The sequence below is a fragment of the Folsomia candida genome, unplaced genomic scaffold (assembly GCF_002217175.1).
Source record: "Folsomia candida strain VU population unplaced genomic scaffold, ASM221717v1 Fcan01_Sc008, whole genome shotgun sequence".
NCBI lineage: Eukaryota > Metazoa > Arthropoda > Collembola > Entomobryomorpha > Isotomidae > Folsomia > Folsomia candida.
Window position 1 is genome coordinate 6176601 of NW_019091200.1, and position 15887 is coordinate 6192487.

A 15887-nucleotide genomic window follows, 5' to 3' on the forward strand; every position below is an offset into this window, starting at 1 on the left:
GATAACTCTCTTTAAACACATTCTATCGACTTGAAATTTTGTACACTTGATCTTTGGGTCAAAATTAAGGATGAGTTCGAAGATGGGCATGATCGGCCAAGAGGTTGGCCGGTGGGGGTCTTTTCCACCCAAATGTGTTGTCATTAACTACCAAGATGGCATTAATGCCATCTTAAAAGGCCCCGCAAAGTTGCTTGGAGTAGGTTTGTGAGGCTATCGAAGCAACTGTCGTAACCTTGTTTTTATGATCATATATGAGCGATCTTGTATCGATCTTGTATCGTACGGATTGCTATTCCATGTATTATGATAAATTGTCAATCAATCTTGTATCCAAACTCTCCTACTGAGGAGAAGAGGAGTAGTATTAGTATACCACGACTGTTTTGGTATCTTAGGAACCTAGCATTAGAAAATTAGTCAGAAAACATTGGCTAAGATTGGAATTTGGAAGAGAAAAACATTTTCCTAACAATTTTAAAAAACTTTCATACTCTCAAAACGTTCCAAAAATAGGCGTATGCATGGCTTCTATTTCGCTACCAAGACGGCTTCACCTTCTACCGTTTTCTACCGCGGCGTTTCTCTTTCTCTTCTTGACCCTACAGATCGGTGGTGTCTGCCCCCAACTGTACACTTATCTTGAAGACGTCGCCCAAATCTCGGACCTCCCTCTCTACAACGTCGACCCGGACAACTTGAACGCAACCAAGGATCCTAGCAATGCTGCAGCCAACTATGAAAACATCAGATACGCGACTTGTCTCGGTTTAAGCATGAGGTAAATGTCTAAATAGAAAACTCTGTGGCCCATTCCACAGGTTAAAGTTAACCACTATTTTTCCTTCGCAGGTACAACAAGGACCCCATCTACTACACCGAAAAGGGTAAGGGTAACGAGCTCCTAGAACAATGGGACTTTTTCCGAAATGACTGGAGGGGAAATTACAATCAGCAATACTTTTGTGCCAACATTCCAAATGCACGGCTTAAGGAAAGCAGCGATGACGGTGAGTCGAGTCGTGGGTGGAGTTTCAGACTGAAACTCTTAAAATCCTAAAAATCCTGATTTTAACGTCACCTATCTTCTCACCTGTGTAATCTTGGGGTTAAATTGATATTTTTTGAAGACTATTTTTCCTGCTAATAATTGATGTGGTGAATGGTATCAGTAATCCACTCAAAATTATTTTCTCCCTTCAGTACCACAACCCGATTGGCCGAAACAGGTTTCCAAAGATGAAGGTTATCGGACGCCCCACTCCCTGTTCTGGTTGCAAGAGCCAACTTCTTGGTATTGGTTTCCGAGATGGACCACTGATAACCAAATCAGAGGAAGACTCATACAACGAGCTAAACTAAGCCCGGAAACAGGGTTCATTTTTAGCGTGAATGTTACAGGGATCAAGAGCAAGGGGCGGTTCCTCAAGGGTAAAAGTTGTTAAGTTAATTTTAAATGAAGAAATTTAATCAGAATTTTTTAACAGGCTGGTATCACCTCAAAATTACGCTCGAAATCGATCACAACGTCGGCTTCCAGAACGGTGCTCAGCATTCTATAGATCCCTCCAAAGTGGCCAAAATTCGGAGAAATGTTGTCGTTGACAAGTTAATGGTCACGGCGCGGGGGAGGGCGCTCGTCCTGGCGAAACCGCGCCATGTGCACAAATGTATGCATCAACGTATCCAGGGCAGAAATTGACCATGTGGTAATTACATTGTTGAATTTCTTTTCCCGTAGGGAGACAATATTCGAGACGGGCCTGGGTCGGCGGAATTGGCGAATTTGTCCAGGATTTTCCCAAGTGTGAAGAGTCTGAATAGAACAAGGAATATGTGACCCAACAGTTCATGCCGTGTGGCGCGGTGCAGCACGGGGAGGCGGTGGTAAATAATGCATTTCTATTTTTGCTCGGAATTTGTCCATCAGTAGATTTCTTACATTTCTCATTGTTTCTACCAGTATGGAAATAATTTCTACTACACGAGGACCAGGAACAACGCCAAGACAAAGTACGGCAAAACCCAGTTGAACGAGGAACAGTTAACGGAAATCCATCTCAATTTCAAATTGGACAACTCATTCTGTAATCGTTATTATGATCTCGATTTTGTGTAAGTTTTGTGACATAAAATTCAATAACTAGTTTTCGGGTGAAGAGTGATCTAACTAATCCGAAGTAAATGAAACATTTAATTCCAGTGTTAATGGGATCGTAATCAGGCCAGACGAGTGGAACAATCCAGTTTATCAAACCAACCCCAAGCCAAAAGGTGTTGATGGAGTGTTCAGTAAGTTGAGTAGATAAACACGTAATTCGAAATACTTCTGACTTCAATTTACTTTTTCCCAGTGGTCCAACGCTCCGTCTCCACCCGGTTTGTGTTTTCTTCCTCTCACGCCATGCATGGGCCGACATTCTACGAAAATGCTGACCCTGTCCCACGTGGCGTTGAACATGTCACCTGCTCCGCTCCACTGCAGGGCGAGTGGATCATGAACCCTGACCCGACCGGGTTTACCTGGCCCGGTCACAAAAAGAAGCACCGTGCCTCCATCACTGCCGGGGCAGACTTGATTCTCAACCCTGACGCCATGGCAGATTCGACATTCGGTGGCGCCATCAAGTTCATCTACGCAGTGCCAACAAGGGAAGAACTCTACAGCCTCCACCCGCCTTGGTACAGCGACTCTGGGAAACCTTACACCACTGAAACTGATGAGATCCGCAAGAAATTTGGAGGTCGACGAACTTGGACGAATCAAGACCCACTCTTCAAGAAGGACAAGAAGGACAAAGGAGAGCTATCCATGTGGACGGCGTGGAACGACTATTTCGAATACCCGCCCGCCCTTGCGTCTCGGCCCAAAGCCCAGCCCGCCTACCACGCCGCTGTACAACGCGTCCTCAATGAGTTCGACTGGGAGACGTGGCGGGCCCACGCGGATGACGTGAACCCTGGAGCGCCGCCACCTTGGGTGAAAGAACAGCGTTGTATCCTCTATTCCAGCAGGACGAAGGCCTTCGAATCATACCCGCACCCCTACTACGATGCGACCTGTATCGGCATAGACGCCGAGCACGGGGTGCAAAAAGACCATCCCTATAACCTCGTAGACACGACGGTTATCTCCCGACGCCTGCAACACACGATTGCAATAATGTACAACCAGCTGGACGCTTACTTTCCCTTCTCGGTTTTGCTAGGCGAGCAATATACAAATGGTATAGTCCCGATCACTGGGCGGTGCAAGGCTTCCCTGTGGAATACCAATGGCTTTGGGAGTCCTTACAACTATCCCCCGAAATGTGACGCGTTCTTCAACTTGTTTAACGAGGTAACTTTAGGTAAGTGACGGGAAAAGGTGGGTAATTCTTGGGGGTAATATTTTCAGTAAAAATGAGTGAATATCTAATTTAAACTCCAGTTTGGATTAGTTTGATTCGCGAAAAAAACAATACACATATCCACGTCATTATTTTGCCCTATTTTTCAGATCCTGCGCTGGGAAGGGTCATCAAAACGGTGGAACACCAGAAGAACACAAGCTCACGGAGGAAGGTCGATGAGAGGTTGAAAGAACGAAACAACAAGAACAAGTTCCGTTGTGATTTGGCTGATGCGATGTATGATCCGGGCTTTCAGTGCCCCGTTTTCCTCCCACGACCATTCACCGTTGAACCGAAAGGTGAGAGATCATATAAGTAATTTTGACCTCTCTGTCACCCTGATTATTTATATTATTCGTCTATGAATGATGTCCAGCCAATGTGTCGAAAGACGTGGAGAAGGAGCTCCTCAAGAAGACAAATGCGTACAAGAGGGGCATGATGGCGGCGGAAGATCCGTACACGCTATTCATTTGGGTGAGCCTTTCAGTTTATGCTAATCTAATTTAATTGTTAATTAACCCCTTATTGTAATTTAATAGGATTCAAGGCTTATTCATGGAATTTTTATGACGATCATTGCCATTTTTGTGACCCCGGTGAGCTTTTTTATGACGCGGTATTTCAAAGAGACCTTTATGAACGGTCGGATCTTCCTCCATCACGTCTGGTTTTTTGTGAGTGCCGTTTTTGAGTGAGTGCTGGCTGGATCGGTAATGATGATAATTGGTTTCTGCTGATGATTTGTACCAGGTTCATATTTCTCTCTCCTTCATCACCATTCTCCTATTTCTGGTCGGATTGACGCGACAGATTGGAAGCAAGGCGATGCTGGGGGTTAGTTTAAGACGTTCGGCCACCCTGCATCGCAGTATGGGTTGGATTTCAGTCGTAATTTCCGTCCTGCTCTTCATCCTGGGTGCATTCCGACCAATGGGTCACCAACTTCGAGCGGTCATAATTATCATGCATGGGACCATGGGGCTCGCATTTTACTTGTTGTGTCGTAAGTCAATACTTACATAATTTGCTAAATTGGGAGGTCATCCAAATTGAAATGTTTTGCGACCTCGGCAGTGGTGTGTATGATGACGGCAAACGCAATTCCCGGCTCACCCGCGGCCTACCAAGATTTTGCGGTCCTCTCCTTCTTCGGACCCAATCTGACTAAGGAGGGCGTCTTCTTGACTGTCATCTTCTGGATTGTCTTGCATATTGTTATGCACATCGGAATGGCGGTACATATGATCACAACTCGAGAAGATGCTATACTTGTCAATACTCGTAATGAATTATTGCTTATCTTCATTTCATTAAATTTCAGATTTTGCAATGTCGCAGTGACGCAGCAATGAAGCTGACTCGACGTCGTATCGTCCTCTTCTCACTGATTCCTGTTTTGGAAGAAAAACAACGATTCGATGCGCCTGTGAGTCCATAATAAATATGAAAATTGCGTAGTTCTGAATTAAACAGATTAAAATTGTGGCATGGTCGTTTCGCTCGGATTTACATGCTCACCGCGTACGTAGCAGTGGCGCTGACCTGCACTTTCACAATCTGCATCCTAATGTTGAACTACTCTCCTCGGAATAAGGGGCTCGGATTCATGTCATGTACACACGAAGGGGAGACTAACGACGTTCGCCTAAACTACACGTGTTAGGTCATCTTGTTTCTCCAAAATCACCTCAAAATCAAGTCAATGCCACAACTTTGTCACAATGAAGAAAAAACGTTCGGAACCACCGTAAAAATTAGAAGTGAACTATATACTCGACTTTAGTGAACAATTTAAGTGCTAAAAACTAATACTCCTCCTAGGCGTCCGATGTTAAGTACATATCGGAATATAACAACGCCTCTGCAAATGAACTAAAAAAAGTAACAACATTGGTGGTTAGACCAATTTAGGTATCTTAGGTTTAAACTTATGAAAGAATTTGAAATATTTTGTTATGTAACAATGCTTATATTACATGCGTTTGTGATAATTAAATTTTTTATATTCAAATCATAGTTCATGCCACATTTTTGTTAACCGTCTATTACAGTGTAATAGTTATTATTACGCTGTACATTGAGAATTACTAGTTTGAACTACCGAGAATAAATACCTAGTCGTGATAAATATTTAGTAATTTTTAATTGGCAGTTTCTATACTGATTTGTAATTAATCAATCCACTAATAATCAAATTCAAATAACATTCGAGATTCAAACGTACAGAATACTTAAATAAAACAGAATCTGGGAAAATAAGTGTAAATATTTTGGCTAGTTATGGCAAAATTAAAAAATAAAGGTCTCGACTTATGGAAGGAGTCGAAAACATTGATGAAAATAGATACCAGCAAGGACTCGCTTGTGGGGGAGAGTCTGGGATCGAAGAGCAAATCGGGATCACTTTTCATCGATGAGAACGAAGACCCTTGGACCGCACTTCCAAAACATTTGAGGAATAAGAAGAAATTGACGTATATCAGGATTCATAGGTCAGTTTGAAGTCACTTCCGGTTCAAAATAAAAAGATGAAAAAGTGCAAAGTCAAGAAGTTAAAATAATTCTTGGGATAATATTTGAGTCCATATTAGAAAATCAGCTAATTAAATACATACTTGTAATTTGTTAACTGCCGGTGGTAAAATCGTCATCAATATAATTTTATAATTTACGAATATAATTCACCAATTGGCAATGTGATACTCTCTCGCCTTGAAAATATAAGTAGTTTGTTTCATTTCCGGTTCGAAAAAATGCCTAAAATGACTTCGTTTTTCACATATTTGACGCGACTTTGTCATCAACTTTCAGTTTGACCCATGACCTTTATTCTTCTTCCAGTGATTTAAAGACGACAACTCGCTCCATCCAATTTTTCCTCCTCTTGTGGAAAGACTTCGTCACGGTGAAACGTTGCTGGGCGAGAACCTTGTGCGAATGCTTCACGCCCGTCCTCGCCATCGCCATTCTCACGCTGATTGTCTCATTTTGGAAGGAAGAAACCCGAACTGCCAGCACGTATCAAAGTTTCGGCGTCCAAGTCCCCCTCCATATGTTCAAAGGGTGGTGAGTCGAACGTTTGTAGTATGTAAATACATATATCGCTACCGTTGGCGTCTTTGTAAATTCGTCACTATTTTGACTTGTCAGCTCCAAATTCGTCTTCGTTCCCAACGTTCCTGTCGTGTCGGACATAATGAGCGCAGTTAAGGTGGAATTTAGTAATAATTATACGTGTAAGTTGAGTTTAATATATCAGCTAATTGGATAAGCGAAATTGTGAAATTTCTCATCTTTTAGTTACTCTGGTTGACTATGAGTCACAACTTTTAAAAATGTCGGATCGCGATCTCTGTGCTGGAGTTGTCTTCAACTTCAAACCGACCGAGTTGTTGACACCATTGTTACAATTTGGACAATTTATTGACGTAAGTTGAGCGAAAGTAGTATAGCATTGTCGGTTTTGCGAGAATACATATGTAATTTTTCGGATCGATGTAATAATTTCGTATTGCCAATTTCCTGCCGCAGTACAAGATTCGTCTCCCCGCTGTCCACCCCAGCTCCGCCGCGATGAGTGCTAAGAACAAGAAGAAAAAGGGTTACACGGGTCACGTCATGCGGGGGTCGTTGTGGCAAACGACTCATATTTATCCCGTACAACTCATCACGGGTATGTCGATAAAGGTTACAAGATATGAGTGGAATATGGAATATGGAATATATAAGTGCTTCATATTTTCATATTTACAGGGCCGAGGAATGAACATGAGTCTACTGGAGGGTCCCCAGGTGAGTGGGTGGTGTGGACCTCAAAATTCATTCACATTTTCAGAATGAATGAAATGATTTGAAATTTTACCAAAATTCTTTAAAACTGAATAATCTCTCCTCTTTTCCAGGCTATTTCGACGAAGGGTTCCTTCTTTTGCAAACGCTCGTCGCGGAGAAGATAATTCATAATATTTACATTGACCGACTCTCGAGCACTACTTCCCTGGCGGAGGCAGAGGACAGCTACAACGCTCGAATAGAACACCTCTTTCTCCAACTGAACCGATTTCCCTTCCCGTCGTACAAAGATAACAATATCGTCGCCCTCATCCACGACATCCTTCCGCTCACCGTTGTCGTCGCGTACATGATCCCCTTCATGCTCATGGTTTATGGCTGCGTGGTGGAGAAGGAGTCTGGAATTAGGGTGGGTGAATTGGTTCTGCTTGGAAACATTTGAACTTACCGCCTCTGCGCCTAAATTATGAAAAAATCTCGCAATTTGTTTTCGCTTGAATTTAGTTACAAATGAAATCAGTCGGGATTCCGATACCTTATCACAGAACGGTCTGGGTGATACGATGTCTACTACTTCACCTTCCACCGGCTATGTTGATCACTGCAATTTTGGATGTAAGATTAATTATCTGATTCGTTATATATATCAAAATTATTATCCAACCTACGTAGACGAACTGGTCGAAATACAAAACGGAAGGAGTCCTTACCAAGACGAATCCGGTCGTTTTCTTTTTTATGATGGCGGCATACATCTTCAAAACCATAACTTCTTCGATGCTGCTCGTCACATTTTTTCGGAGAGGTATTTATGCATCGTATTATAACATGTTAGATGTTCAATTTTCACATTTACTCTTTTGAACTAGCCTCCACTGCGACGACATCGTGCTCCTTCGTCTGGATCGCGTCTTATATTCCGTACTATTACATGAAGTCAAACTACAACGCGTTCCGCTTCTGGCAGCGAATCTTTTGTTGCATTTTGGGCAATACTGGAATTGCATTAGGATTGCATCTGATCTCTGAAGGCGAGGTACATATGTGCAAAAAAATCCGCTGAAATTTCATTGAAAAAAAAATCCGCACCAGTGGGAAATTTAGATTTAAATTCGAACAATGTAAATTTAGGGTCACGGCGTGGGGATCGATTGGATCAACCTGTTCCAAGTTCAAGGAACGGCGGCGAGGTGGTGGGACACTTTTACGGTCGGCTGGGTCGTCGTCATCATGATCGCTATCGGCATTACAGAATTATTTTTGTCTCGCTACGTGCTGCGTCTCATTCCAGAAAAAGGGTTGAGTGCCCTCCCCTGGAATTTTTGTTTCAAATGGTGGTACTGGAAGAAACTTCCCCCTCCGGATGAATCTGAGCGCCTTCCCGCCCATATTTTAAACGCACTCTCGCTGGAGGAGCGCTTCCCGGGAAACTTTGAAACGGAATCGGCTGGCAATGTGAAGCGTCGGAAGGAGCTTCAGTTAGAGCGAGTCACAAAATACTACGGCATGGAGAGAGTTTTACATAAATTTAATTTGAACTGTTACGAGGGCGATGTTACGGCGGTAATTGGAGAGGCAGGAAGCGGAAAGAGTACCCTGTTAAATATTATCGCAGGAATAACACCCGCCTCGTCGGGTCAAATTACCGTGAGTCGGCAGGACATGGGAAAAAGTAGGGCGCAAGCGATGAGTTTCGTGGGGTATTGTCCCTCAGAAAACATTCTTTATCCGTGGTTAAGTGTAGAAGAGACGTTGGGGATGTATTGCAAGGTAGCTAAATTTTTGTATGTAAATGCAACTGAATTTTTTGTTTGAGCGAATATTTTGAAATTTATTGATTCTTCAAAGTGTGTACATATTTTGGCTAATTTCGCTTAATTTATCGCTCGAGTTCCCATTTATTGACCATTTCGTAATTAATTTCCAGCTAAAGTGCACCGCTTCCAGATTAATCCAATGGGACGAAGTGAACCGTTTCGTCAAAGCTGCAATGCTCGAGGAGTACCGCACTTCTGTCGTCTACGATTTGACACCATCCGCCCAACGCGTGCTCATGGTCGCGTGCGCCTTCATCGGTGGCTCTCGCGTCGTTCTACTCGACGAGCCGACCAAACATATGACCGCACCTCAGAAGAAAATGACGTGGGAGTTCATCTCGCACAACAAACGCCATCGTACCATCATCGCTGCCATGTCGTGCATGAACGAGGGCGACACTGTGGTCGATAAGGTGGTCTGTTTGCAGCGAGGCGAGGCAAACTGTAACGGATCGATACGTTTCATGCAACAAAAGTTCGGTGAGCATGTAGCAATTAAGAGAAATTTAATGTCAAATTTCAATTTTTTCTGAAATTTTTGCCCAATTTTATTTATAAACTAAAAGATGACAACCTCCACTGGAATGCGAAATGATTAAATAATTTCCTTACATTTTTAGAGGGTGGATATCATATAATTTTGACCAAATCTGCAAAAAAATGCGACATAGACGGAATCCGGAAATTGATTTCGAGACGAATCGGTGAAGCATACCTATCCCCTGGGGATGAAAGTAGTGAACTGATCTGCTTCCTTCCGGAGGATAAGACGAGCGTATTTCCCGTACTTTTCGACGATCTGGACAGAGAGCAGGAAGCCTTGGGGATAACTGGATGGCATAACACGTACCGGACGATGGATGAGGTGGGATGACTTTTTTAAATCATGACAAATTTACCTGCTCGTAAATCTTCAATTTTCAGAAATAATTGCCACCACATTTTTTAATCGTATTTTTAAATTTAATTTTAATTTTAAGTGATTTTATTCCCTTTATCTTCCCAGGTATTGGGAAACGTTCGTCGGATCGCAATGGAGACCGATTACGACCCCGAACACCGCAAAGCCATATACAAAGGAGTCGAAGAGGTTAAAATTGATCAAAATTACAAAAAGCTTGAAGGGATTTCCTACCATCTCCTTTGCTTTTGGCTCCTCCTCCTCAAAAACCTTCGATTTATCATAAGACGCAAGAAAACTCTGCTCCTTACCACAATCGTTCCCGTGATTGTGACAGCAATCAGTTTGACGGCGCTGATGTACTCTCATTTCGAAGTTGACCCTGTTCCACTGACGCTTAATTTTGACGTGAGGATTTAACTGAGTATCATTAATTGGATATTGGTTGAAAAATTGCATTATTTATGAACATAGCATGAGGATTACGTGGATCCTGAAGTACTGTTAACGTGCCGAAATGCTGTGGATGAAGGCATCTTCCTCTGTGAAAGTGTGGAATCTACTTTTAGGACAAAATATCCCAAAGCAAATGTCAAAACGTTGTCCAATCAGTCGATCCAGGATTACGTATTGGACCACGTGAGGACTTTCCAATTTTGAAATTACGGCGTTCATATGCTTTTTTGCATGAAAAAAAACAAATTTTGTGTCTTTATTAGTATAAAGATGATGTCCGAGAAGAGGACGCGCCCATTTTGGGGATCGAAGTTAGAAACAATTCGCACCAGAAGAAATACATTGAAATAGTTGGTCACTTCAACAATCAACCGTTACACATTGCTCCCATTGTGCTGAATATTGTTGATAATGCTTGTCAGTAAATTTCGGCCAAGCGCACTGTGCCAGAGGTTTTGAATTATCATTGTTATTTACAGTACTCGAGTATATGATGACGTACCTAAACACGCTGTATCCCTCGTTTGCCAAATCACGTGGTTTTTGGAATTACACGTTGACAGTGATCAATGAACCACTCCCGTTCACGCCGGGGGATCATATCGCTTTTGCAGGGATGTTTACAGGGGTCGGATTCGTACTTGGGATAGCGATATCGTTCGGATTCGCATTTTTGGTCTCGTCATTTGTCATTTTGCAAGTGCAGGAGAAAGATTTCAAACATTTGCAGGTATCTATCTCATCCTAATTTCCTCAAAATTGATGGAAATTTTCAAATTTTCTGAATCTTATCACGAGTTATACAGATCCCCGATCAAATGTACTCGTGCATATTTATGGTTTTGTATTTATGACAAAAAAATTGTATATTTTTGAGATGCTCGCTGGTGCTTCTTCCTTATCCTTCTGGTCAGCCAACTACCTCACCAACTTTATCCACTTTAGTGCTTCAGCGGGCCTCGTGTTTGTCGTGGTGTGGGGATTTTCTACCAATTTGGAACATTTTGATATTCGTGACTGTCTCATCCTCTTCATTCTCCTGCTCGGTTATGGAGCGACGAGCGTGTTTTTCGTTGGGGTGTGGTCTCTTTTGCCCTCAATGGGTTATGGAGTCGCCTTCAGTCGCACCTTGTTGTTTCAAATCCTGACCGGACCGCTGTTCATGTTGGTGACGATGGCGATTAGCGACCCATCCGTACACACGCCAGGGATAGTGATGTCACTGACGGAGAATATTTTTCTATTTTTCCCTTCGTACTCCTTGTCGATGGGGGTGTTTTACATCTTCTCGAATGCTGTATTGAGGTTTCAGTGTGCAAGGGTAAGTAAATTTTGGCAATGTGTTATTTTAACTTGGAGGCTGAATTTTTGATAAAAGAATTGAGATATTTTCTTATGAATTTTCGAGTTTTTTCTTATATGCATAGATAAATATTTTAAGAATACAAACAAATTGAAGTTTTCTATTTTCTTTGCTAGTCTTGAATTTTCTTTATAAAACTTTTGATGTGATTTTTATGTTTCTTGGTGGAAATATCAGTATTTTCGTTAAATATTTCGTAGTTTTGTTAGACATAAGAGAGAGAGAGAAAACTTTTTGGGGATTTTTTTAATCAAAAATAAATTCCAAAATCCTTTTTTTTCATATGTTGACTAGGTCCCCGAGTTCACTGCTCCTGGAGCCTGTGATAAGCCCGAGTTTGCCAGCCGTACACCTTTGAATGAGTTTGAACGACAAGTTGGCAACGAGGCGTTGTGGGCGTGTTGCATCAACGACCGGCTGAGCTTCGACCTGTTGGCATACGGCGTTGGAGAGAATCTTGGCTGCATGTGTGTCGTGCTCGGCCTCTGTTTCCTTATCCGCGTGGCGAAGGAGTCGGTAGTGTGGACGTGGTTGAAGAAGGGCGTCGCCAAGTGCGCAATGCTCACTTGGGAGCGTTACGACTCTTTTGAACATGAAATCTACGACTATGACGTGCTAAGCGAAACGTTGAGGGTGCTCCATACGGAAGTAGATGACGAAGACTTGGTTATTCGGTAAACGAAAGATCTTTATATTTTTCCAACTGTTAAGTCGAAAGTTGTTTAATTTTTTGTATGTGTGTGGAGACAGATTTTTCACTTAAATTTCCAAGAAATAAAATGAGGTTTATACACGTTGTGCATTTTTTTCTAGAAATTTGACGAAAGAGATCCCCGGTTCCAAGAAGGTGGATAATCTCTGCATGAAGGTGGAGAAAGGGGAATGCTTCTGTCTCCTTGGTGTCTCCGGGGCTGGAAAAACGGCCGTTCTACGCATGCTTGTCGGCGCCAGGATGCCCACTTCCGGCGATATTACGGAAGCTGGCCTCTCACTGAGGAAGAATTATCCAAAATATATCCGCAAATTCGGCTACTGCCCGTACGAGTCGCCTTTCTTGAAGGAACTAACCGGCCAAGAGGTCATAAAATTGATTGGAACATTACGTCGCATCCCGCGCCAAGTGCTGGAAGGACTGATAACGAACTTGAGTCTGAAACTGCTCTTTTTACACGACTTGGACAACGTGATTTCGACTTATTCCGCTAATTCGGTGAGGAAGCTCAGTGCGGCCGTGGCGATGATTGGCGACCCGAGTGTCGTGGCTTTAGACGAGCCGACGAATTCTATCGATCTCATATCACGAGAGCACTTATTTAAGAGCATTAAGGGAATGGTGGACAGGGGGAGTATTGTCGTGTTGGCGTCGAGGAGGTGAGAATGGTGACAGTTTCAACATCATGGTTTAATATATTACGGAACATCTTAAAAAAATAAAGACATTTTCGAGTTTTGGGATGAGTTTGTGAATGCCTTTGTGGCGTTTTGTAGTGTCGCCGAGTGTGAGCAGGTGTGTACAAAGATGGCCGTGATGGTGAACGGTATGACATTATAACAACAGTTTCGATTAATTAATGTCTTGAATACCAACCTCGATTTCTCTCTCCATCTCCAACATATTAGGGACATTGAGGTGTTATGTAGCCCGAGCCACTTAAGGGACCTATTTGCGGAAGGGTTCACAGTCATTGTCAAGTTTGTTCTGGATCCGAGAAAGGTATTCACATAGTGTGAAAGTACTAATTTGAGTCTTTAGTTTATTTTTTTCAAAATATCCAATAAGCTGCATGTGTCCAATTTTCATTTCCTTTAAATTTTTTCCAGATCTACTTTACCACCCGATTCGAGCAATTTCGAGACCACTCACACCCCAACAACGCGAAGAGAGAAAAACAAAACCTAGCCTCCGAATCTACGACCACGACGACGCCTGATCCTCCGGAGAAACAATACCTGAATGAGCGATCTGACCGCTTAAGCATGGGAAGCATCCTCCTTTACGCAGAGAGAAGTGGCGAAGTGGCTTATCATTTCGAACCCGATGACCCTGCCGGTCACGACCACGACCTCATGTTAACCACCTGGGAGGAAGAGCTGTACCCATTCATGAACTACTTTGAACGCAACTTCCCCTCGGCCATACTTGTCGACAAACAGCCTGGTTTCACCCACTATCATGTAAGCCTTGTTTGTTACCCATTTTTCATGACTATTTTCTGCTATTTAAATTCTGCATTCTTTTTACACAAGGTCCGGCATGGCTTCGCCACGGCAGGTGAACTGTTCGACACGATGGAGCAGGCTAAAGTGCTAGTTACCCATATTGACACGTACTACATAGGACAGGCGAACCTGGATCAGGTCTTTATCAACTTTGCAAGAGGGCAAACACCGCCGGATATGTGAATACAAATTATTATAAAGAAATGTAGCTGTGTATTTTACAAGATCTTTATAGGAGTATCGTAGTAAATAAATTTGTTTAGTAACATTACTTGGGCATTATCTTGGATGACCAACCAAACCAGCGAACTTCTTTACAAAACAATCAATTTGTAACTGTGCAAAATGGACCTTTTGCCTAATATTATTCTAAACACGAGATGTGTATCAAAATGAACCCCAGATTGGCCAGATCAGTCGTTATGAACCAAGGGAAGTTTACCAAACGGCAACAAGTAATGGCCTTCACATCAACAATGATTCCCTTCTTTGACAAGTTTGGGGATAATGTGCAACACCTAGAAGTAACGACAGAGCCGTCACTTACCCCTTTGCTGCATCAGATTTTGTCAAATTTCTGCCCTAATTTGAGGACGATGATATTTCAGCCGATTAATAACATCAAAGCTGGAGACGCTCCGGACGCTGAAAACGTCATCTTACCAGCGCTCCCACCGTTTGCACACCTTGGCGAATTCGACGTTAAGGCTGAGTCTGGAGCCATCCCTGTCAAATTTCAAACTCTTGCCCAGCTGGTCATCAACTCGGCCACAAAGTTGACCAAGTTTGAGACCGTGCCCAGTTTCTACCCGGATTTGAGCACTGTTGAAAATCTGAAAAGTCTAACAATCTACACCAGTCTGAATCAATTTGTACATGAAGTGTCTGCCTCCGATTTCCAACAACTCACCAGAATGTTGGCCCAAGTTTCGAGAACACTTGAAAGTTTCTTTATAAGTGGGATGTACACAACTGTGTGGGAGCCACCAGTTGAAGTATCAGCGTTAAAATTCAACCACGCCAAAGAGCTTGCAGCTGCCAACTTCAAGATGCCTCCGATGCCAAAACTGACCACGTTGGAGAATGACTTCACTGAGATTTTGAGTTTTGGAGATAGACTTCAAGACATCGGGCCGTACACGATGCCCAACTTGGCGACGTTATCGCTGAGCAAGGAACATTTCAAGAGTAAAAGTGTGGATGATATCCTTGAAATAATATCGTTGAATGGCCTTTTCGTACCTTTCTCTAACATTAAAAAGAATTCCCAGCTCTGGAAACGTTAGCGATTACACGACAATCGGAACCTACTCCTATGTTTGTGCTAAATGCTATCAGCGTCTGTGCTCCACTTCAATTGAAACATCTTGAGTTATGGCATTTACGCTTTCCAGAGACACTGAGGGACTTTTGGAAATGTTTCTCCTCCAATTTGGCCATGTTTAAAAGTTAGATACAACATAGTAATCATAATTCAGTAACATTGCAATATTAGTATTAATTAAGACTGATAAGTAAAGGTGACCTATTTATCATTAAATGTTTCAGCCCTCCAAACTTTGGAGGTTGCGTGTGGCGAATACGAAAGTGACAGTACAATGGAAGACAACTTGGATGACGATGACTTGATCATGGTGAAAGATGTGCTTAAAGAAATGGCTGGAATGAAAAGCGTGGAAATAAAAAATATCAATGTGACGTTTAATAAATTTTCTTTATGCATTACTTTAATACTGATATGTATTTATTGTTTAATTTTAGTTTCGTGGGAAGACTGCACAAGAAATCATCACATTCATTGTGAAGAATGAGATTCCAGTTAAATTTACTTGAATTTAATTGGCTCAGAATTTTATTCATGAAAGGGAAAGAGTACTATTTAATTGGCATGCACAAATCTGAATCAATGTAGTATCTTAAATAAACCTCATTCATTATAGAGA

At 42.3% G+C, this 15887-nt stretch overlaps 1 protein-coding gene across 1 annotated transcript; it reads left to right on the top strand.

The window, feature by feature from the left end:
• The first annotated feature begins 5675 nt into the window (after positions 1–5675).
• LOC110853597 (ATP-binding cassette sub-family A member 2) lies at positions 5676–13099 on the top strand. Its single transcript, XM_035854405.1, has 20 exons — positions 5676–5887; positions 6207–6461; positions 6546–6631; positions 6696–6823; positions 6927–7068; positions 7149–7187; positions 7298–7596; positions 7692–7802; positions 7860–7992; positions 8057–8223; positions 8319–8957; positions 9115–9484; positions 9625–9869; positions 10011–10313; positions 10380–10544; positions 10625–10778; positions 10841–11091; positions 11239–11682; positions 12019–12398; positions 12538–13099. Exons 1-20 carry the CDS (start codon positions 5676–5678, stop codon positions 13097–13099), a joined length of 5085 nt encoding a protein of 1694 aa, XP_035710298.1.
• Positions 13100–15887: the final 2788 nt, after the last annotated feature.

What these genes read in the sequence shown, in the direction of transcription:
- LOC110853597 (XM_035854405.1), top strand. Translation starts at nt 5,676, where the DNA reads ATGGCAAAATTAAAAAATAAAGGTCTCGACTTATGGAAGGAGTCGAAA. An exon ending in AATTTGGACAATTTATTGAC is followed by an intron (nt 6,824 to 6,926) that starts GTAAGTTGAGCG and finishes TTCCTGCCGCAG; the next exon opens with TACAAGATTCGTCTCCCCGC. An exon ending in CGTACCGGACGATGGATGAG is followed by an intron (nt 9,870 to 10,010) that starts GTGGGATGACTT and finishes TTATCTTCCCAG; the next exon opens with GTATTGGGAAACGTTCGTCG.